The 19,605-nt window shown below is 42.7% G+C and overlaps 1 protein-coding gene across 1 annotated transcript in view; it reads right to left on the reverse strand.

The window, feature by feature from the left end:
- FBN1 (fibrillin 1) overlaps positions 1 to 19,605 on the reverse strand; it is a 221,881-nt gene that overhangs the window by 74,433 nt on the left and 127,843 nt on the right. Inside the window, exons 20-30 of the mRNA XM_032762923.2 lie at positions 18,564 to 18,689; positions 17,165 to 17,284; positions 15,984 to 16,121; positions 13,799 to 13,849; positions 10,512 to 10,637; positions 9,326 to 9,553; positions 6,801 to 6,926; positions 6,577 to 6,705; positions 5,605 to 5,730; positions 5,330 to 5,455; positions 4,166 to 4,288 (exon numbers count right to left, since the gene is read on the reverse strand). Coding sequence (XP_032618814.1) covers positions 4,166 to 4,288; positions 5,330 to 5,455; positions 5,605 to 5,730; positions 6,577 to 6,705; positions 6,801 to 6,926; positions 9,326 to 9,553; positions 10,512 to 10,637; positions 13,799 to 13,849; positions 15,984 to 16,121; positions 17,165 to 17,284; positions 18,564 to 18,689 — 1,419 coding nt within the window. The remainder of the gene's footprint in view (positions 1 to 4,165; positions 4,289 to 5,329; positions 5,456 to 5,604; positions 5,731 to 6,576; positions 6,706 to 6,800; positions 6,927 to 9,325; positions 9,554 to 10,511; positions 10,638 to 13,798; positions 13,850 to 15,983; positions 16,122 to 17,164; positions 17,285 to 18,563; positions 18,690 to 19,605) is intronic.

Here is a 19,605-nt window from a genome sequence, read left to right on the forward strand (position 1 = left end):
GAGAAACTGCAAGACTAGAGCCTTTGAAATTTCAAGTTTCAAAGGTGGAAATGTTGTCTTTTGCATCCAAGACCTTGGAACAAGATACTATGATGGTGGGTAGTTGTGAATAGCTGGCTTCTGAACAAAGTCCTAACTTGCACGCACTTAGGGTTGGCAGGCATCCGGTTTTTAACCAGAACGCACAATCAAAAAGGGACCCTGGTGGCTCCGGTCAGCACCACAGCTCCCTGCCTGCCCTGGCTCCGCTTGGCTCCCGGAAGCGGTGGCATGTCTCTCCTGCTCCTAGGCACAGGAGTGGCCAGGGATGCTCTGTGTGCTGTCCCCACACTGAGCACTGGCTCCACAGCTCTCATTGGCTGGGAACCACAGCCAATAGGAGCTGCGGGGGCGGCACTTGCAAGCGAGGGCAGCACACGGAGCCCTCTCGCTGCCCCTGTGCCTAGAGGCCACAGGGACATCCTGGCTGCTTCCGGGAGCCACCTAAGGTAAGCACTGTCTGCAGACCACACCACCTCCCATATCCCAACCCCTGCCCCAGCCCTAAGGCCCCTTCCACAGCCCGCACCTCAACCCTGCACCCCAATCCCCTGCCCCAGCCCTGAGCCCCCTCCTGCACCCCAAACCTTTCATCCCTGGCCCCACACCAGAGCCCACACCCCCAGACGGAGCCTTCCCCCCGCACCCCAATCTCCTGCCCCAGCCCAGAGCCCCCTCCCACACTCTGAACCCCTTAGCCTCATCCCACAGCCCAGAACCTCCTCCTGCACCCCAAACCCCTCATCCCTGGACCCACCCCAGATCCCAACCCCCCAGCCAGAGTCCTCACCTGCACCTCAATCCTCTCACCCCAGCCCCACCCTGGAGCCCACACCCCCAGCCTGAGCCCTCCCCCCCTCACCTCAGCCCATCTCATCCCAGTGAAAATGAGCAAGTGAGTGAGGGTGGGCCTGGGGGAATGAGGGGGCATGGGTGTTTGGTTTTGTGCAATTAGAAAGTTGGCAACCCTAATAGCACTGGCTGGGTATAAATATGCAAAGACTTGCAATCCAATTTTTTAGGCCCTTTGTCAGATTTGACTAGATCCACCTGTGGACATGTCTATAGTACAGTTAACTTTTGACTGAAGATGCTAAGAGCCCATCCCTGTCCCTCCAATAAAGGTCGATCAATCATTTCCTTTTGACACTGGAATGTGACGAGTTGTTAGATTTATAGTGTTATGGGTTTTCAAATCCAAGTCTGGGGTTTTCTTTTTGCTTCTGTTTGCATGGACAATGGGTTCAGTTTAACAAGCATTATTAAGGCCCTCTTACTAGGGCACAATGTCTCATCTTTCTACTGCCGTGTAGGGGACATTTCTGGGTGGGCCGGGGAGGGAAAGGGGCAGAACCAGAGGCAAATGCTCTCTGGTGATTCCCAGCCAGTGCAGCTTCATAGTCCTTCATAGACTCAGACTTTAAGGTCAGAAGGGACCAATATGATCATCTAGTCTGACCTCCTGCACAAAGCAGCCCCAGAATCCTACCCATCCACTTCTATAACAAACCTCTAACCTATGTCTGAGTTATTGAAGTCTTCAAATTGTGGTTTGAAGACCTCAAGCTGAAGAGAATCCATCAGCAAGTGGCCCATGCCCCACGCTGCAGAGGAAGGCGAAAAACCTCCTGGGCCCCTGCCAATCTGCCCCGGAGGAAAATTCCTTCCCACCCCAAATATGGTGATCAGCTAAACCCTGAGCATGTGGGCAAGGCTGCTCTAAGTTATGCTGGAGGCCAGTCTGGTCCCCAGCTGAGCCAAGATCAGGGAAGCCAAAAGGTGGCTTAGACCCACCTTCCCCACCCCTGTCTCTTGCTCTTTCACACACACAAAGTTCTGCTGGCACTAGGATTCTGATTTCACTTTCTGCACACTTTCGATTACATGGTTTTACTTTTGCATTGAAAATGTGCTCAAAAATGTGATTTTTTGGCAAGTTTTGGATGCAAAGTTACCTTCACTAGAAATGTAACCCATTTCTGCTCATATGGGAAAACTACTTCTAATCTAAATATTTTGGGGTACTAGATCTCAGTGTCTATCATGTTTTCATTTTTCTAGTTGAGTTCCGCCTTTCAACCCACTTTAAAACTCCTTTACACTGCTGTAAGGATGGTATTCAGTGGTCTTAATGTAAATGACAATCTGGTTTTCTCCGGCCACTGGCTGCGCGGCTGCCCCTGCTCCTCCTGAATCCTCCGGCCTGTGCTCGCAGGTCTGCATTCTGAAAGGGGCTTTAGAGCTACAGGCCAGGGCCCTGCAGCCCCTAAAGCCCCTGCGTTCCAGGTGGCCCTGCCTTCCAGGGGGTGGGGAGGTCGGGCAACTTCCTCGCTCGCTCCCTCCCAGAAGTCCTAAGCACCACCAAACAGTTGTTTGGTGGCGGGGCAAGCGCTGGGAAGGTGGAAGGGAAGGGGAGGAGGCAGAGAAGAGGAACTTGTACAATGCTCCTTTGTAAAGTCAGCCAAACGATGTTATACGGGGGCATTGCACAACTTTAAATGAGTATGTTCCTTAATGGAGCAGCGACGTAACTTCGAAATAATTTTAAGCGGGAGGACGGTAAGTGAGGAGTTACTGTACATTAGATTTTTGATGTTGCTTTTTACTGTGAAGGAAATTTTGGGTGGAACAGAGCCAAGAAGGCAAGATGGCTGATGGTCTGCAACTACTCACTTCCAGCTGACAACACGCAACCCTGCTCTTGTGGATCAGAAGTGGGTGGTACAGTGTTTGGGAAGCACAAAGCTGGGGGAGGGGCTGGTAGAATACTCTGCTCCCTAACCCATGTGGAACCCTCTGGGCACAATTCACATTCTCAGCTTGTGCACAGGACCAGGACTTGGATCCCAATGATGACACTGAGCAGTTAAGTTGCTCACAAAATTTTCTAAAGATCACTATTGAGAATGCAAGAAAGTTGCCTAGCAAGATTGAGGTTTTAGACCATCTGAAAGAGATTCAGTTTTGAAGTAACATGGAATAGTCATATTTGGCTAAGAGGGGACATACTCACTACTGAGCCACAGAACAGGAGTAAGAGACTCTAGTCTCTCACCAAACTAATCATTACTGTACATACATATCTCAGGTGACTAAAACAGGCTCATAATTGTTCATCTCATGTTGAAAACCTTATTGCTTATGACTGTGGACCCACGAGTTTGATCCCAAGCCTGTTGAAACGAGTGGGCGACTCTTCATTGACTTGATGGGCTTTGGATCAGACTCTAAAAGTCCAATATGTAAGGTAATACTTTGCACTGGAGGAGAAAATGCACCTACTACACAAAATCAGGGCCGCTCAGATGGAGGGGAAGTGATGGTCTGCCCCAGTGCCAGTGTCTGAAATGATCCCCAAACTGAGTGGCATTGTAACCTGGTGCACAGGGTCACACCACCACACAGGTTTGACCTGGCCATCCCTCCTTTATGACAGAGGAGTGAATGGGCCAAACCCAAGAAGGGCTACAACCACGTGTGCTAGGTTGTAACACCCAGAGCAAGAAGCCGGGCTCAGGTCCATGCGACAGGAGCTGCCACTGTGGAGTGAATGTGAGGCAGGCTTCCTCTCCAACATCCCTCTCCCCAGGGGTCTCAGCTCAGTGTTTTTGCACCCTGGGTCAGGGACCCCTCAGTTTCAGCTTTTGCCCCGGGCCCCCAAAAGCCTATGTGTGGCCCTGCAGAAGATAAAATAGCTTTTGCTCCCAGACTCACAATGGGCACCGATCTTTCCTGTAATAGCAACAGGCTTTGAAATAATAGAGCTACAGCCAGCTGTAGAATGGACAGCTAGAAATATATATTTTTTTTTTGTTGAAAAAAGGTATTTCCCTGAGAGCTAGTGAGCTGGAAGTTGTACTCTTTCCCCCAAGGAGAGAACCAAATTCTGCCATGCATAACATCTAGCTACATTATTTATTTTTACTTTATGTAATATTTGTCCAAATAAAATACATTAATCGTAACATGTTCAATTCAGAGTTTTAGGTAGTGTGCATGGAGAACTGTAAGAATTAATGAAGATAACTCCGTATAAATGATTTCAATCTGTACTCTTAAAACTACATCTCATTTTTCAATACAAAATAAAGAGCTTTCAGTACAAATGCTCACAAAGCTACTTTACCAGTGCAAGATCTGTGGTCTGGCATTAGTGCAAAGCCTGGTTTACAGCTACATTCATAGCTGCCCTCTGAGTTTGTACAGAAGGTGTCACAACCGCCATTCATTATGTTGCATTCATCAATATCTAGAAGGAAAGAAATGAAAGTTAAACACACACACAAATAACTTTTTTGTTAATCATACTTCAGGGATAAATTCTGAGCCAATTTAAAAAGGGGGTTCAATCCAATATCTACATTTGCACACACAATTTCTGCTCACTTTTAACATGCCCGCATTTGCAGGTGCAGGTCCTTGGATGCACATGTGGACATATACATAGCCCATCAGGGAATGAGATGTCCAATTAACTGAATGCATGTGCAAATAATCCTCCACTTCTGTCTCTCTCTGGGTGCCTAGATAGTCCCCATTACTGTAGTTCCTGAACCCCCTGAAGTCAACAGAAATGCTTGTATAAGGGTATACAGGATTGGGCCAAAGTCCCTGACTGCACACACTTTATTCAGGCAGGACCAGAGCCACTGTTTTGGCATGTACATCAGAATTTTTCAAAACACAAAAAGTGCATTCATATTTTTTGTACACAGTGTCTGGTATGAGCTTAGAAGCCCTTTCTGAATTTATGGCTGTTAAGGAAACTGACAGTGGAAATTTATACAATAGAGATATTTACAGATTAGTTTAAGGATAAATGCCACTGAGCCACACATGCTATTCTACTCTACCAATGCACGGCAACCTCAGAAATGCCAACCTGAAATAAAATATAGATCTGAGGGATATCACAATGCATTTAAGTGTCCTTAGTTACAACATTTTATGTCATTTTCAAAAAAAATTTTTTTTTATATCTACTGGTTAATTTACAGAACAAAACGATCCAATAAATAAATATGCTGTGTAAATACTGATGGGCAAATAGCAAAGAAAATGCGGGCACTAGGGTCAAATTTGAAACAGTAATGTAACTTCCTCAATCTCAAAGAAAGGGAGGTGCATGTTCAGTTTACTTCACACTGCTTTGACACTGTGCCTGAGATTAGTGAATCAGATGTAGTTATATTTTATTAGATAGAAACAATTCTTTACATCGACTCTTGTTAGTGAAGTGGTAAGTATTAATTGGTAGTCTATGTTCATTAATAATTACAGCTGCTCTTACCAATACAAAATAATTTGTCGGGAGTGGACTGATATCCAGGGTTGCAGGCACACTGATACCTTCCAATCAGGTTGACACAATGTCCGTTTCTGCACAGGTTGTGGCTTAGGTCACACTCATTGATGTCTATTTCAAAAGAAAAAGGGAACATGTTTAAGTCTCTGCACTGCAACAATGTTTAAGTAAATGCCATAAATGCATGCAGAGTTAGAGTCATGAAATGCAAATACAGAAATGACCCATATACGGTGCACATTTTGCCCGCACCATCATACCTATACATGCGGAGATATTTGGAGCCAGTTGATGACCTGGAGGACAGTCACACTGAAAGCTTCCTTCTGTGTTTATGCAAACACCACCTCGGCACAAAAGAGGATTTCGCTGACACTCATCAATGTCTGTAAAAAGAAAGGAACACACATCACTGCAGGTGCTAAAAGGCCTTGCATGCAACAGAGAATAAAGTGCTGGTGCTAAACAGCAACACTAGGAAACAAGTGTTTGTTTGATCCTGGAATTCTGAGAGTGCATATATGCAGATCCTCCCTATGTATCCCTCCCTCTCCTGCAAATAGTATTCTGACCTCTTCCAGCAGCTGATCCTTCTCCTTCACACATGGAGACACACAGCCAGGTGCTTCCCCCCACACCCTCAGAGAATCAATAAAACTGTTTCTCCCTGCTGTGTGGACAATTTCCTCATTTTTCTATTTGCTTATCTGCTCTGAGCTCCCTCCCCACCCAGACGTGCTCCAGGTCCACCAGCTTCCTTTTGCTGGCTGAGAACCCAGCAGTCAGCTTCAGACTGAGACAGCAGGAAAAGGCTTCAGAAGGAGCTCCTGCTGCAGAACTGGAAGGGTTTCAACCAGTGAGGAAGTGGGGCAAGGCAATCCTTTGAGTGGAGACAGGCCAAGCCCAGGATCTTCTATTCTAACTCTCCCCCAAACCCAGCCCCTGAATATGTTAGTGGTTCAGATAAAATGAACCAAGACCCAACTGATGGATTTGACTAATAAGATTCTGCAAATCCAAAACCAGCCTGATTTACCCACTGTGCAAATGGGACAAAAACAGAACCTTCTATTTGCCTTCCCAGTAATATGGAAGCTAGATCTGGAAACAAAATTAGGAAACCAGTCCTGTTTCAGTTTCCAAAACAAAATCTGACTAACAAGGCTTTGCAAAACCAATCCCAACATATATACACTCTGTACCCCATCTTTGGTATATGACATAAAACATACCCATGCAGTTTTTCATCATCATAAATCCACTTTCATAGCCTTCAAAACATTTACATTCGAAGTCCCCTGGGGTATTAACACAGATGCCTTGGCCACAGAGATCAGGAGATATGCGACATTCATCAATATCTGAAATACAAATAATTTTAAATGCATGTTAAAATATAAATCAATATCTGTGTTTTCAAGACAATGTTCTAAAAGCTACCAGGTAAGACTTTTACCTGTACAATTTCTTTCTTCAGAATCAAGTGCAAATCCGCTGTCACATTTACACTTAAAACTGCCAATGGTGTTTCTGCATTTTCCATGGGTACAAAGACTTGGGATCATTTTGCATTCATTGATATCTAAAAATGAGACAAAGAAAGGTTTGGTTATTTTTAGTAACCATCCAATTTAGTAAAACTTCACTGAAAGAGATTCAGGTTAGTAAAATTCTAAATCCAGCAATAATGACCAGCTTCTCAAAAGCTGCAACTACAGTTTTGTGCATGCTAACCACTACATTCAAATAATAATGACAACATGTAAGCAATTATAATAGCCCTTTTCATCCATAGATCTCAAAAGCGCTTTACAAAACTAGGAATGTATTATTATTCCTATTTCACAGACGGGGAAAATGAGGTATAGCCTGTTCAAATTTCATTTGGACATATGGGAACAAGAAGAATTTATGTGAAACAGAATGTATTTGCAACACACAGTAACAAATGCAGAGAATGATTTGAGTGAGGATCTTTTGAAAATTTGATCCTGTGTAGTTCATTCCCTTTTTACAATTTTACAGATGAACACAAAGACCTTCACAGATGAGGCTGTCAGTAGGAGGTAGAGTGAAGGGACTTCACACATTGAGTTACTAGGGAGAGTGGAACTCTGTGAACCAGTTCTGAAGTAACAGTAACATTAGCAGCATTTGCTATGTAACTAGGTTCTAACAGAGGCCTTCTCAATGCAAAGTTATTCAAGCTCCATATACCTCTCAGCTCCTTTCCTTCTATGATCCTGCACCATAAAATACAGGGCTGCTGGGAGGCAGGATCTGGCACTAAGACAACCGGTGATCTAAAGTCTTGACTTCACATCATCTTAACAGCCCACATTACTAAGTTACTATAAACCACTTTCTATGCATATGACAGCAAGAACTAGGCCCGCATACCCCCTAAAACATGCATCATGTAAGCAGTACAAAGGACTCACTACCTTCAGAGTTCAGTGTATCACATCTATCATACTCGCACCTCTTTCACAGCCTGGAGACCGCAACAAGAATTCATACTGAGAATCACCGACATAGCAATGCAAAGCACTAACACACATGAAGCTGACCCCCCGTTTCTTTTGTCACTAATGGCTAATTTTCCTCCTTTATCTAACAGAGTCTGATCCAGGGCTCACTGAAGTCAACGGAAAGACTTTTATTAGCTTCAGAAGGTACTGGATCATGCCCATAGTGGCCAAAGAGAACTGCCAAAAGAACCACTCCATCCCCTTATTTTTTTCAGAAATCAGACTTCCATGAGTCAGAGAAAATATAGGACTGCTTCTGGCACCTTAGAGACTAACAAATTTATTTGAGCATAAGCTTTCATGGGCTACAGCCCACTTCAGTGGATGTTGCATCTGATGAAGTGGGCTATAGCCCACGAAAGCTTATGCTCAAATAAATTTGTTAGTCTCTAAGGTGCCAGAAGTACTCCTTTTTGCAGATACAGATTAACACGGCTGCTACTCTGAAACCAGAGAAAATATATTTACCCTAAACAAAAGCACGTTACACTTCTTTATGGATAATTAATAGCCTGGTAACTGTTTATAAAACTGATCCCGAAACAACCACCACCAATTGTCATTCTCATCTGTGTTTTCCCTTCCTTTCAAATATTAAAGCATATGGGTTTTCAGTTAACTAGTTTCTTTAAATGCCTTTTCCCAACACATGCACTTTCACTTTTGATACCATGTTGCTTAATATAACTGGTAACCAAGGGAAGAAGCTTTCAGAATGAGGTGCCAAGATGGCACTACCCCACTCCCATTAATGTGGACATTTACCCCACAGAGTCACAATATGACCTAATTGAATGAAGTCTTCATTTGCTGTTTCTACCATTAGAATATAACAATTTGGCCAACAAACTCCATGACTCAGACTCTAGCATAGCTTCACTTTTGCTTGGTTGAAGCTGTCTTTACAGAACATGGTATGTTTCTCCCTCCTCCTTCAACAGCTGTGCAAGGATTTTCAAAGTGTTGAGAGTCTCTTTCTCCCTTGATTTCCAAGGCAATTTAAGCATACGTATCAGGCGCAGTAAGCAGTGGTTCTATAACAATTCCAAAGTTGGCTACTCCTTTTGTTTCAATTTATAAGGGGCCGGAGCCAGATTTTCAAAGGTATTGAGGTGCCTAAAGATGCAGACAAGCATCTGGTGTAACTTTCAAATGTGTCTACAGTAGGTTAAGGGCCCAGCTCCCAATGAAATCTATGGGAGTTAGCTGCTTAGGCACTTTTAAAAATCCCACTAGGTGCCTATCTGCATCTTAGGGTGCCTAAATACCTTTGAAAATCTGGCCGAATGTCCTTACTCAGTAATCATTCCATCCTTAAACAAGCCCGAACTCCTGCAAACTTCAAGTCCATAGGAATTTAACCTGAGTAAGAAAAAAGTAAAAACTAAGGAATGCCATCAAGATGTAGCCCCCAATGGCTTTATAAATGAATTGAAACCCCCTTACATACCTTTAAAGAATGGCTTTCCATTTATAATCTCTCCTCTACTAGCAAATCCAGGTCCTCTTGGACAAAGAGTTTCAAATTCAGGAGTTGCCTTCACAGGACATTCCTCGCATTCAGGGCCCCATGCTGCACCAACAGAACAGCAGCAACTATCCATTCGGTGCCGGCCTGCTATCGGTAATGTACATTCTTCATCTTCATGCTTCATGTAGCAAGTCTCCAAGCGAATGTCTGTTGGGTAATTAAATAGTGAGATGATGAAAAATTACATGTGCGCATCCACATCTGTGTGTTTAATGAGCATGAGTGTTTGAATTTATGTGTATTTGACAAAAAGTCTGCCTCACTGGGGGGCTGAAGGGAAAGCATAAAACATGGGATTCTGGGAGAAGATTCTTCTCTCAGTAGGGCTTGCTCCATTTCCTCAGATCAGGAAGATGCCAGAAATATAGCTCTTTTCACTGGAATTACTGGCACTAAGCTCTGGAATTAACATTTCCAGATTTAATAGGCCTAAAACTTCCCAGGAAATGGGCCTTAGCATTTGAGGTCAGTTTTGGATCAGGGAAGAAAGGGCCTCAAGCATTCCAGTTCTGCCATAACCTGTCTTTGTCCAACAAAACTTGAAGATTTGCTGTTAAAAAGAGGTGAATACACTGCAGATGAAGTCTACAGTTAGCACCTGAAACAGAAGTATTCTTCGGGACTTTCCCCAAAAAGAGATGTAGAATGGGGAGAAGCAGTACAAGCTTTCTCAAACTCATGTGTACCTTAGCCCTGGCTTGGAGGGACCACCTCCGGGGATGAATGGGACTAGTCTCCACATCCATTCTATCCTTGACTTCTTGCTGAGGCCAACCAGTAAAGGTTGCCAAACATGGCCAAATTTGCTGGGAGTGTGACAACACTGACACCTGCCCTATGGGAAATGGACCACATAAGTTTCTGACCCTCCATCAGATGAGTTTTGGTAACTAACTACGCCACCAAGTCCAAGTTCCAACTGGCAACCTGGAGTTGAATGGCTCTGTACACCATTACTGATCCCATTTTAAAATGATTATGAAAAAAAATCTATTTCCCTATTTACAAGAAAATATAGAATGCAAATCTTTGTTAGACATACTGAGATGTGAGTTCCCTCCTCCCCAAACGTGAAAAAAACCCTGTAAAATAGTTTGATACCTACCAAGACATGTCCGTCCAGTGGCATCTAAAATCATTCCACTGGCACACTGGCAAACAAAGGAACCCAAGGTATTGACGCACTGACCATTCGGACAAACCCCGGGAAACACTTCACATTCATTTACATCTATTTCCAGACAAAATTATAAAAATGAAAATCAATGCAACAAACATACCCAATTAGAAAAACATAACATTTTAACACTCCCATTTTAGGACTGACTATGTATCAATCTGCAAAGTCTAGCAAAATTCCAAACTCTTGGGCTTTTCTATGCAAATCAGCCTGAACTAATTTAATTACAGCCCCCTGCCACAGATTAAAAGATATTAAAAAAGTGTTGTCAATTGCACCTTTGATATGTCTACTGAAATCAGGTTCATAAATAAAACAAAATGAGGTCACTGAAAAAAGCTGTCCTACTGCATGTTCAATATGAGACAGATTTTTAGAAATATTCAGGTGCCTAAAGATGCAGTCAGTCATCTAGCATAATTTTCAGAAGTGTTTAGGTGTCTAACTCCCATCAAAACAAAATTATGTAAATATTTAGGAACTTTTGGAAATCCCGCTAGACACCTATCTGCACCTTTAGGCATCTACATACTTTTAAAAATCTGGCACGAAAGCTTTTTCAACCACTTGAAACATTAATTTAAGTTCCTGAACCTATCTCTGGTGAGCATGGAATTTAACTTGATTGTATACAAGCATCTGAACTGTATTTTTTAAGAGGTAAATGCTGTACTCTTTTGTATGATGAGGTGGAAAGCGTAATACAGCCTGCTGAACTAGGATGGCCTGAAGATAAATAAATGGCTTGTAATGTCCTTCCACCCCTCCTTCTGTGTAACATACCATATTTCACACAAAAACAGCTTGATCGTTTTTGTTGAAAATTGTCTTGGAAATTAAATTAGAGGCTGAGATGAAGCATCAGAAATGTAAACAAATTAGGAGGGAGCAAACACAGGAGGTTAGAATGGAAAGGCTCTTACAAGCTGTAGTCGCATTGTGCAGTCAGAGAGCAAAGCCAGGAAATTGGGCGCTCAGATTTGTAGCGTTGCCGACTCTCAATATCTTCATGAGTGAGGTGAGTCTGGCCTATGCTGGAGCCAGGCTGGCTTTGATAAGGCTCCAGAACACTTATGAATATCAATTTCTGAGGTAAAACTCCACTAACTGGCTGCCTTCTCCATTACCTCCTCCTGGGAAAGAACCCCTCATGGAGCTGCTCCAGACAGAGCTTTCCGCCTATCCCCTCAGGCAGCCAACACCATTCTCACTGAAGAGAGGGAAGGAGGAAGCAGAAAGAGTCCAGCAGCACAGGGGTTCTATTATCTCTTCCCCTCCTGTGAGCAAGGGGTCAGGCAGATATGGTGGTGAGAGCTCCTGCACCAGGGAGCCAAAATCACCTTAATACATTTGGGAACAGTGACAACACTAACCTGTCACACATGCTGGGGGAGGGCAGAGTGAATTCAACAAATCAAAAGACAGACCCATAACACATCATCTTTCTTTTAAAAAAATCTCCTGATGTTTGGGTGAATCACATGATTTTTGGGGTGTTAATTTTTGGGATTGGCAATACTGGATTTATTTGGCTTATAGGCTGAAATTCATAGTAGGGAAACAGCCTGCTCAAGACTCTTGAGCCGGTGGGAGAGAGCAGTGTAGCCAGAGATGCCACTAGGGGACCTTTGCATTTCTGGCACACTCCAGAAGGGTGAGTGACAGCTCCATGATTGCTGGGAAGACCATTGGATCCATGATTATGTGAAACAAATGGAACAGACTTCATTGCCCAAAGTGGCAGATGACGTGTGGGCACTTTCAACTTCAGAGTTTGTCTGTGGGTTGGAGGCATGTTGTTAATTCCATCCCACACACCTCAATTTATTTCGCTGCACAAAACTCATTTTACACAAACTGTGTGTGGGGAGGAGCGAATATCACCCTGGGAAGCCACATTTACCATTCCCCCCCCCAATACATTTCCTTGGCAAATATTTTCCCTGCATCCTCATGTTGGTGGAAGCCAAATGCTACTTTAATACATTAGGAACCTGGATAACTAGTGAGAGAAAGTTTGGGCTATTTTGGCCCACTGGAATGATAAAGATTAAAGCATGTAACAGTTGTAAACTAAAGTGCTGGTAAAAGAAATGCTGAAAGCACGGTGTTCACATCTTGGATTAATAAATTTTCCATCCCAGCAGTGTTGAAAATGTTCTGTTTCCTCGTGAATAGGGATAGGTGGGGCCACTTCCCACTCCCCCCCTCTTCTTTCACTTACACACTCCAGAAAGTATTGCTGAGGTCAGAGAAGTTCTATACAGTGGGTCTAGGGTATAGAAGCGCCAAGGTATTCAGTCACCACTTGGAAAGCGCAGGATACATGTGGGGGTGTTCTACTTATTTGATTTTTTGCTTGTGTTTAGTTTGTTCATTTGTCAAAAAAGTGCTTCTTTTTAGAAGCCACATATGGGAATAATTTGTTTTTAAAATATTTTAACTGCAGTGTCATGTCAGATTGTGTCAGTCATGATGACCTGCTACAATTTGAGACTCTCTGAGCTTGTGCATAGCAGGGAAATATACAGTACAGTCCTTTGGCTGGGGTTCAAATTAATCCACAATAAGGAGAGAAAAGGGCGTTGAGGCTTTACATTTTCACTGCACAATATGTGATGATCTCACACACTGCAAAAAAAAAAAAGTTTTAAAAACCAACCTTTTCTTGAATTAATGTTTTACCGTGGCCCGAGACATATTTCTTATATAACAAGAGAATGACTGAAATCTAAAGCTAGAAATTATTAAAAAAGGAAAATAAATTATTTAAATTTGATTTTAAATTCCTTTTTATAGATCTATTTTATTTGTATATGCTTATGGAGTGTTTTAATGACAAAATCCTATTGTTATATCATAATGCTACAACTTCTGTAATTGTTATTATGGACACAGGATGCATTTTATTTTGACCCAGTATTTTATTCCACAATTAGTAACAATATTAGAAAAGACAGAACCCATCTCCATAGACCACTCTAGCTTGTATTTGCAAAGATGTGCATTTTGAGTGAGTAGCATCAGCCTACATCATTGTCCTATATCACCCAGTGAGACCATATTAACCCCAGGTGTAAATCTAATGAGGCCAATAGAGTAACATCAGGGATGAATTTAGCTCTGTTCTTCCATAGCAAATAACATTAAAACTAAACACCAGCATTTCAGCATTCAAAACATGATTTATGTTTGAAAGTAACAGTAAATACCTTCACATATTGTTCCCCTTATTCTTGAATATCCTTTTGAACAGATCGGGTCTATAAATAAATAAAAAAACCATGAACTTTCAGAGTACAGAGCTTGCTGCTACGATTTACTTTATTAACAAAAAAGAAAATCCAAAACAGTAACATTTCTTCCTATGAAAAATATGGGCGTCCGGAAGGTAACTTCTGAGATAATAAGGACACAGAACAGGATAGCTACATTAACAATGGAATAGACCCTTTCCCTGCTAACCAAACTAAACTAAAGGTGGAGTTAACTCCAGCTTCATTAACAGCAATTAAATACATTAAAATGTTACCCTACAGAAGTCACAATACATTATAGTCATTGAGCTCCTAGGGCCACATTTACCACTGGGGTAAGAGTTCCAGTGAAGTTTGATGGATGAATTTAATGCAGAGACTTCAACAGTACGCACGTTTCAGCCTTAGCTAACAGGATCCTCTTTACATGTTTGGCTTATCCACCTTTCCCTGCATCAGAGTATTTCCACTGAACACTCAGATCTGATTATCAAGCAAATAGACAAGCATCTCAACACATCTCTCCTCAGATGTAGGATTCACAGCGTTACTAAGTAAACCAGGGTTTGTTACAACAGGAGCTAAAACCTCCGTTACTACACTAAGGTCCATATGTCTGCAAACCTTTTAGTGGGAGCTCTGGAGCCACCCTCTAATGCTGCCTTGGCAGGGCCCCTATATCACTAACTAAGACAAACTATAGTACAGAATACGAAGTATCACAGAATGTAGGTGTGGTCCAGTTCTTCAAATCTAACTGCACAATATATTAATTTAAAGTTTCAAGGTCAGGACATTATATGACCAACTGGTGATCCTCAAGCATTACACTGGGTCTTCTCCATGCTGGGTGGGAAAAGGGTGAGCAACATTATTTTGTAATGCAAATTTTACCAACCTATGCCTGGCTGCTATGGAAGCAGTGTTGGCCTGACTCTAAACAGAGCTGGCTCAAATTTTCAGAAATACTGAGCATCGGTGTGCCTAACTGCTATACGTGCCTGTATTGTGTACCTACAACTTTATACCATCTCTTAATAGGGCAGGCAAGGCACAGAAATTGCTTTGTAGGTCCTATCCAATGCCAACTGATCTCCTTGCACTACTGGCCACATCCACAATGTGCAACATTTGTGCAGAGCTGGCCTTACGTATCTAGAAATTAAGACCGTGTCTACTACCCTTTTTTAATGTGCCATGGGTACATAAATGGTCACTAGCCTCTGTTTTAGTCATTAAAAGTGTAAATCAGGTGCCAAATAGTTTGGAAATCCCAACCACTTGTCTTTTTTGTAGGCTTAGACCTGCTATACTAAGACCATCTGACTGAAATATGAAGGTATTCATGCATTTCGGTAGCTTTATGTATTAAAATGTAAGAGGAGAGGAGGAAGCAGAACCATTAATATGACTCTTATTACAGTTGTTAAATAGAAAAGGGGACCTGTCAGAATAAACTAGAGGTGGGCAAACTACAGCCTGGGGGCCACATCCAGCCCTCCAGATGTTTTAATGCGTCCCTTGAGCTCCCACCGGGGAGTGGAGTCCCGGGCTTGCCCTGCTCCAGTGCTCTAGCTGGGGAACAATGCTGGGGGCCTGTCCCGCTCCGCGTGGCTCCTGGAAGCAGTGGCATGTCCCCCCTCCAGCTCCTATGGGGAGGGGTAGCCAGCTGCCCCACTCAAGCACTGCCCCCACAGCTCCCATTGGCCAGGAAACGCAGCCAATGGGAGCTGCAGGGGCGGCACCTGCAGATGGGGCAGCACATAGAGCTGCCTGGCCATGCCTCCATGTAGGAGTCGGAGGGGAGACATGCCACTGCTTCTGGGAGCTGCTTGAGATAAGTCCTGCCCAGAGCCTGCACCCCTAACCCCTTCCCGTGCCCTAATTCCCTGCCCCAGCCCTGATCCCCCTCCCGCCCTCCAAACCCCTCCGCCCCAGCCCGGAGCACCCTCCTGCACCCCTAACCCCTCATCCCTGGCCCCACCCCAGAGTCTGCACTCCCAGCCAGAGCCCTCACCCCCTCCCACACTCCAACCCCCAATTTTGTGAGCGTTCATGGCCCGCCATACAATTTCCATACCCAGATGTGGTCCTTGGGCCAAAAAGTTTGCCCACCCCTGGAATAAACCAATGATCTTACCTCGTTCACAGGGTGTACATGGGCTACCCCACGCAGCACCTAGCGAGGAACAGCACTGGGACTTGAGAGTTGCCCCATTAATATTTATTTCACATCTTCCATTCACAATAGTCTGCCAACAGGTGCCTTTAATAGTTTCTGTTGGAAAAAACACAAGACGCTGCCATACAGAGTACTTAGCATTATATATATATTCACATAGATACACAACACACACACACATATATATAAAACGGTTAACATATTTGCCAATATACATGCATTTCAGCATGTAAAACTTATAACTGACAATATTAGAATGGAATATATTAAAAATGTTCTTATTGTACACTTCCCTCTACTGAGCCACATCCTGAAACCTGGCTCAGTACTGAACACCTACAACTTCCACTGACTTTATGCCTATTGATCCCAGTGGCACCATTCAGGATCTGGAGCACTATATTTACTGTGACTCACATTATATATCCATGAAGAACGGTAAGAGGGAGAACAAACTCCACTTATGCTCCTAGTTGATCCTTGGGACTGGCTGCCTTCTCTGAGCAGGTGGGCAGGGATTGGCAAAGAATAAGCGAGGACTTAATAGAGGGTTGGTCTCCACCTCCCTGCTCACTGGCCAGAGAAGGTGAGCCAGCACAGGAGTTGGTCTTAGTAATTTACTGCTGCTATATGTCGACAGTAAATTACTGATTCCCAGAAGCAAAGAGGAAGCAGGGGAGGAAATATGACTCAGGAGAGTATCTCCAAGTCACAATGGCTTGTTACTCCTGCGGTGTGACAGCCTGCACAGCATCTCTTGCTCAGGCTCCACCTCAAATCACAAACTAGCCCATCCTCAAATTATAATCTGTGCCCATTTGGTACCTTCCCTTGTAGAAGCACCCAAATGGGCATGTATAGTTTTGAGAAGTTGGCCCCATGCATCTGAACACTATGCACAAAATCTAGCATCTCTCTCTCAAATCTGATATAAAAGCACATTGTATTCCCAATAGCTAGAGTCATGTACCCACTGTAATGGTGAAAACAAATACTTTCTTAATATTTTTTCTGTAATATTTTCCCCTAAACTTATTTATCTAAGTTATTTTTAAATGCTTTCTGGATTTGGTGTATAATATTTGTATGACACCGGACATTTTCAACTAATGAACATGTAATCTTTGATGAATAAATACCTATGCAGATGGTTCTTGTTGTATCCAAAGTACTTTCAGGGCTACATTCACAAGCAAAAGAGCCAAGTGTATTTTTGCATATTCCATTAACACAGGGATTAGACTCACACTCATTAATATCTAGAAGAGAAACACACTCATATTAGTGCCTATTGCTGCCAGTAAGACTTCAGAAGGCCTCCTTCAATCTAGCTAAAACAGAAAATCTTCCTACTTGATAGGAAATTCTCCTGTTATTTTGGTTTCCAGCTATGGTGCTCTTCCTGGAAGAGTGATGGAATACATGACCAAAAAATGTGCTAACTCATTACATTGACAGGAAAGCTCTACTCAGCTGCTGCATTTGTTTTTTTCAGTGAGGTCGAACTGCCCAGTTTTACAATTGTACTGACTGAGTTTGGTCAGGTGATTTGGCCACATGTTAAGTCTGTGGCTCAAACTGGATTTGAAACTAGGACCCACCTGGCTCAGTGGGATTTATACAGCCTATTCTAAAACACTTGGGCCTCATCAACAGTAGCACTTTCCTCACCATTGTCACAAGCATTTGTGCAGTTCCGCTGGTGGTAGTGATGGGGGCTGTGCTGACTTAGACCAGACACAGGTGTTTTTGCCATCATGTTGTCCAACCCTCATATGTTGCATTCTTGTCTCCCACCCATCATTTCCCTTTGTCTTTTAGACTGCACACTCTTCAGGCCAGACACTGCCTCCCCCTTGGTGTTTCAAATATACCAGGCACATTTTCAACATTACTGCATGTAAAAACTCTCCACTGTCGGCATCACTACCTAGATCACCTATACTAAATAAATAAATAGGGCAAGAAGCTTTGTTGTGTAAATCTGAAGTGTCTTTACAACAGAAGTTAAAACCTTACCCCTGAAACTCTCTCAGGAATACAAATACACCTCTATCCCGATATAACGCTGTCCTCGAGAGCCAAAAAATCTTACCGTGTTATAGGTGAAACCGCATTATATCAAACTTGCTTTGATCCGCCGGAGTGCGCAGCCTTGCCCCCCACAGAGCACTGCTTCACCGTGTTATATCCGAATTCGTGTCATATCAGTTCGCGTTATATCAGGGTAGAGGTGTCGCTTATTTTTTTTCCTTTTTTTAATATTCAGAGTCAAAGGTATAATATTGGCAATCTCCATGCTGTTCTCAGTAGGCTATTAATACATCTCTAGTTTGCATTGGAGATTTTATTAGATTTTAAACTTTCATGGATTGAATTGACACTGATTAGTTTCTATCCATTAGCAGAATATATAACTATTCTATTCTGCCTTAATTGGAAATCATATCAACTTCTGGCTAAGAACTCCAGTAATATGGTAAAATGTTTTAAATTGCAATTAATATAGCTAGAATGTAATGGGCTGTTATCAATTACCTTCACATGTTTTTAGATCAGGCTTGAATATAAATCCTTTGGGACAGGTGCAGGTGAAGCTTCCAGGGGTATTTCTGCATTGCCCATTGTCACACAGCAGCCTGTTCAATGCACATTCATCAATGTCTGCAATGAAAATTAAAAACATTATGAGAAAAAAAAGACATGCCTTGACAAGAGGCCATGAAATAATTCCCTTTCCAAACAGCCACATTTCATTAGGACTGATCTTCCTGTATGTGTGTGAGGTGGGGGAAGAGAGAGATGTCTTGCAGTTTTGCAAAGCCACTGAAAGAGCAGCACTTTGGAGATCTTTAATAGTTTACACTTACAGGAATGGCCCTTGAAATTATTTAAAATAAAAATAATGCCCTGTACAAACATAACTAAAGTCATACCAGAAAGTAAAAAATTAAGGTGATATATCCTTTTATTTTACAATTACTGTACTTTATTTCTTATCTACTGAGGATCTACCATGAAAACAAGAGTAACAATAACAGTTGTATTAATTTTAACTACCTGGGTATCAACTAGAGAAAAATTCATTTTTTCCTGTTTATTTTATTTTATTCTTTTTAAAATTGGGAAAATTTGAAAAACATGTTTATATCTTTCTGGATCCCTTTCCTTCCTCCTTCCCCCTTCCGGTGCTCTATTATTTTAATGAATATTCAACCTAGAGAAGTTTTGCCATTTTCTCTTTTTATAAAAGATTTATCTATTTAGCACAGTCATAATGGTGAAAATCACCCTTTGGTCTTGTCTACACTAGAAATTTTCTTCAAAATTTCTCACCCTTCATACTACTGCTGGAGTTGCTCCACTGAACGTAGAAATGGTGAGAGCACTAGTTTGGTGCCACTGGCATTTAAACACCCATGTTTTCTAGAGTTATTCTGGGCTGGGTCAGATATTGTGGTGAAAGAGACTAGTCTACACTAGCTCAAGCCAAAGCTCAAGACTCCTTAAGGGATCTTTACATGAGTTTGATCATTTCAGAGAAGCTGCAAGAAGGTGGCACGGGCCCATAAAGGATAGG

The sequence above is a fragment of the Chelonoidis abingdonii genome, chromosome 9, assembly GCF_003597395.2.
Source record: "Chelonoidis abingdonii isolate Lonesome George chromosome 9, CheloAbing_2.0, whole genome shotgun sequence".
Taxonomy (NCBI): Eukaryota; Metazoa; Chordata; order Testudines; family Testudinidae; genus Chelonoidis; species Chelonoidis abingdonii.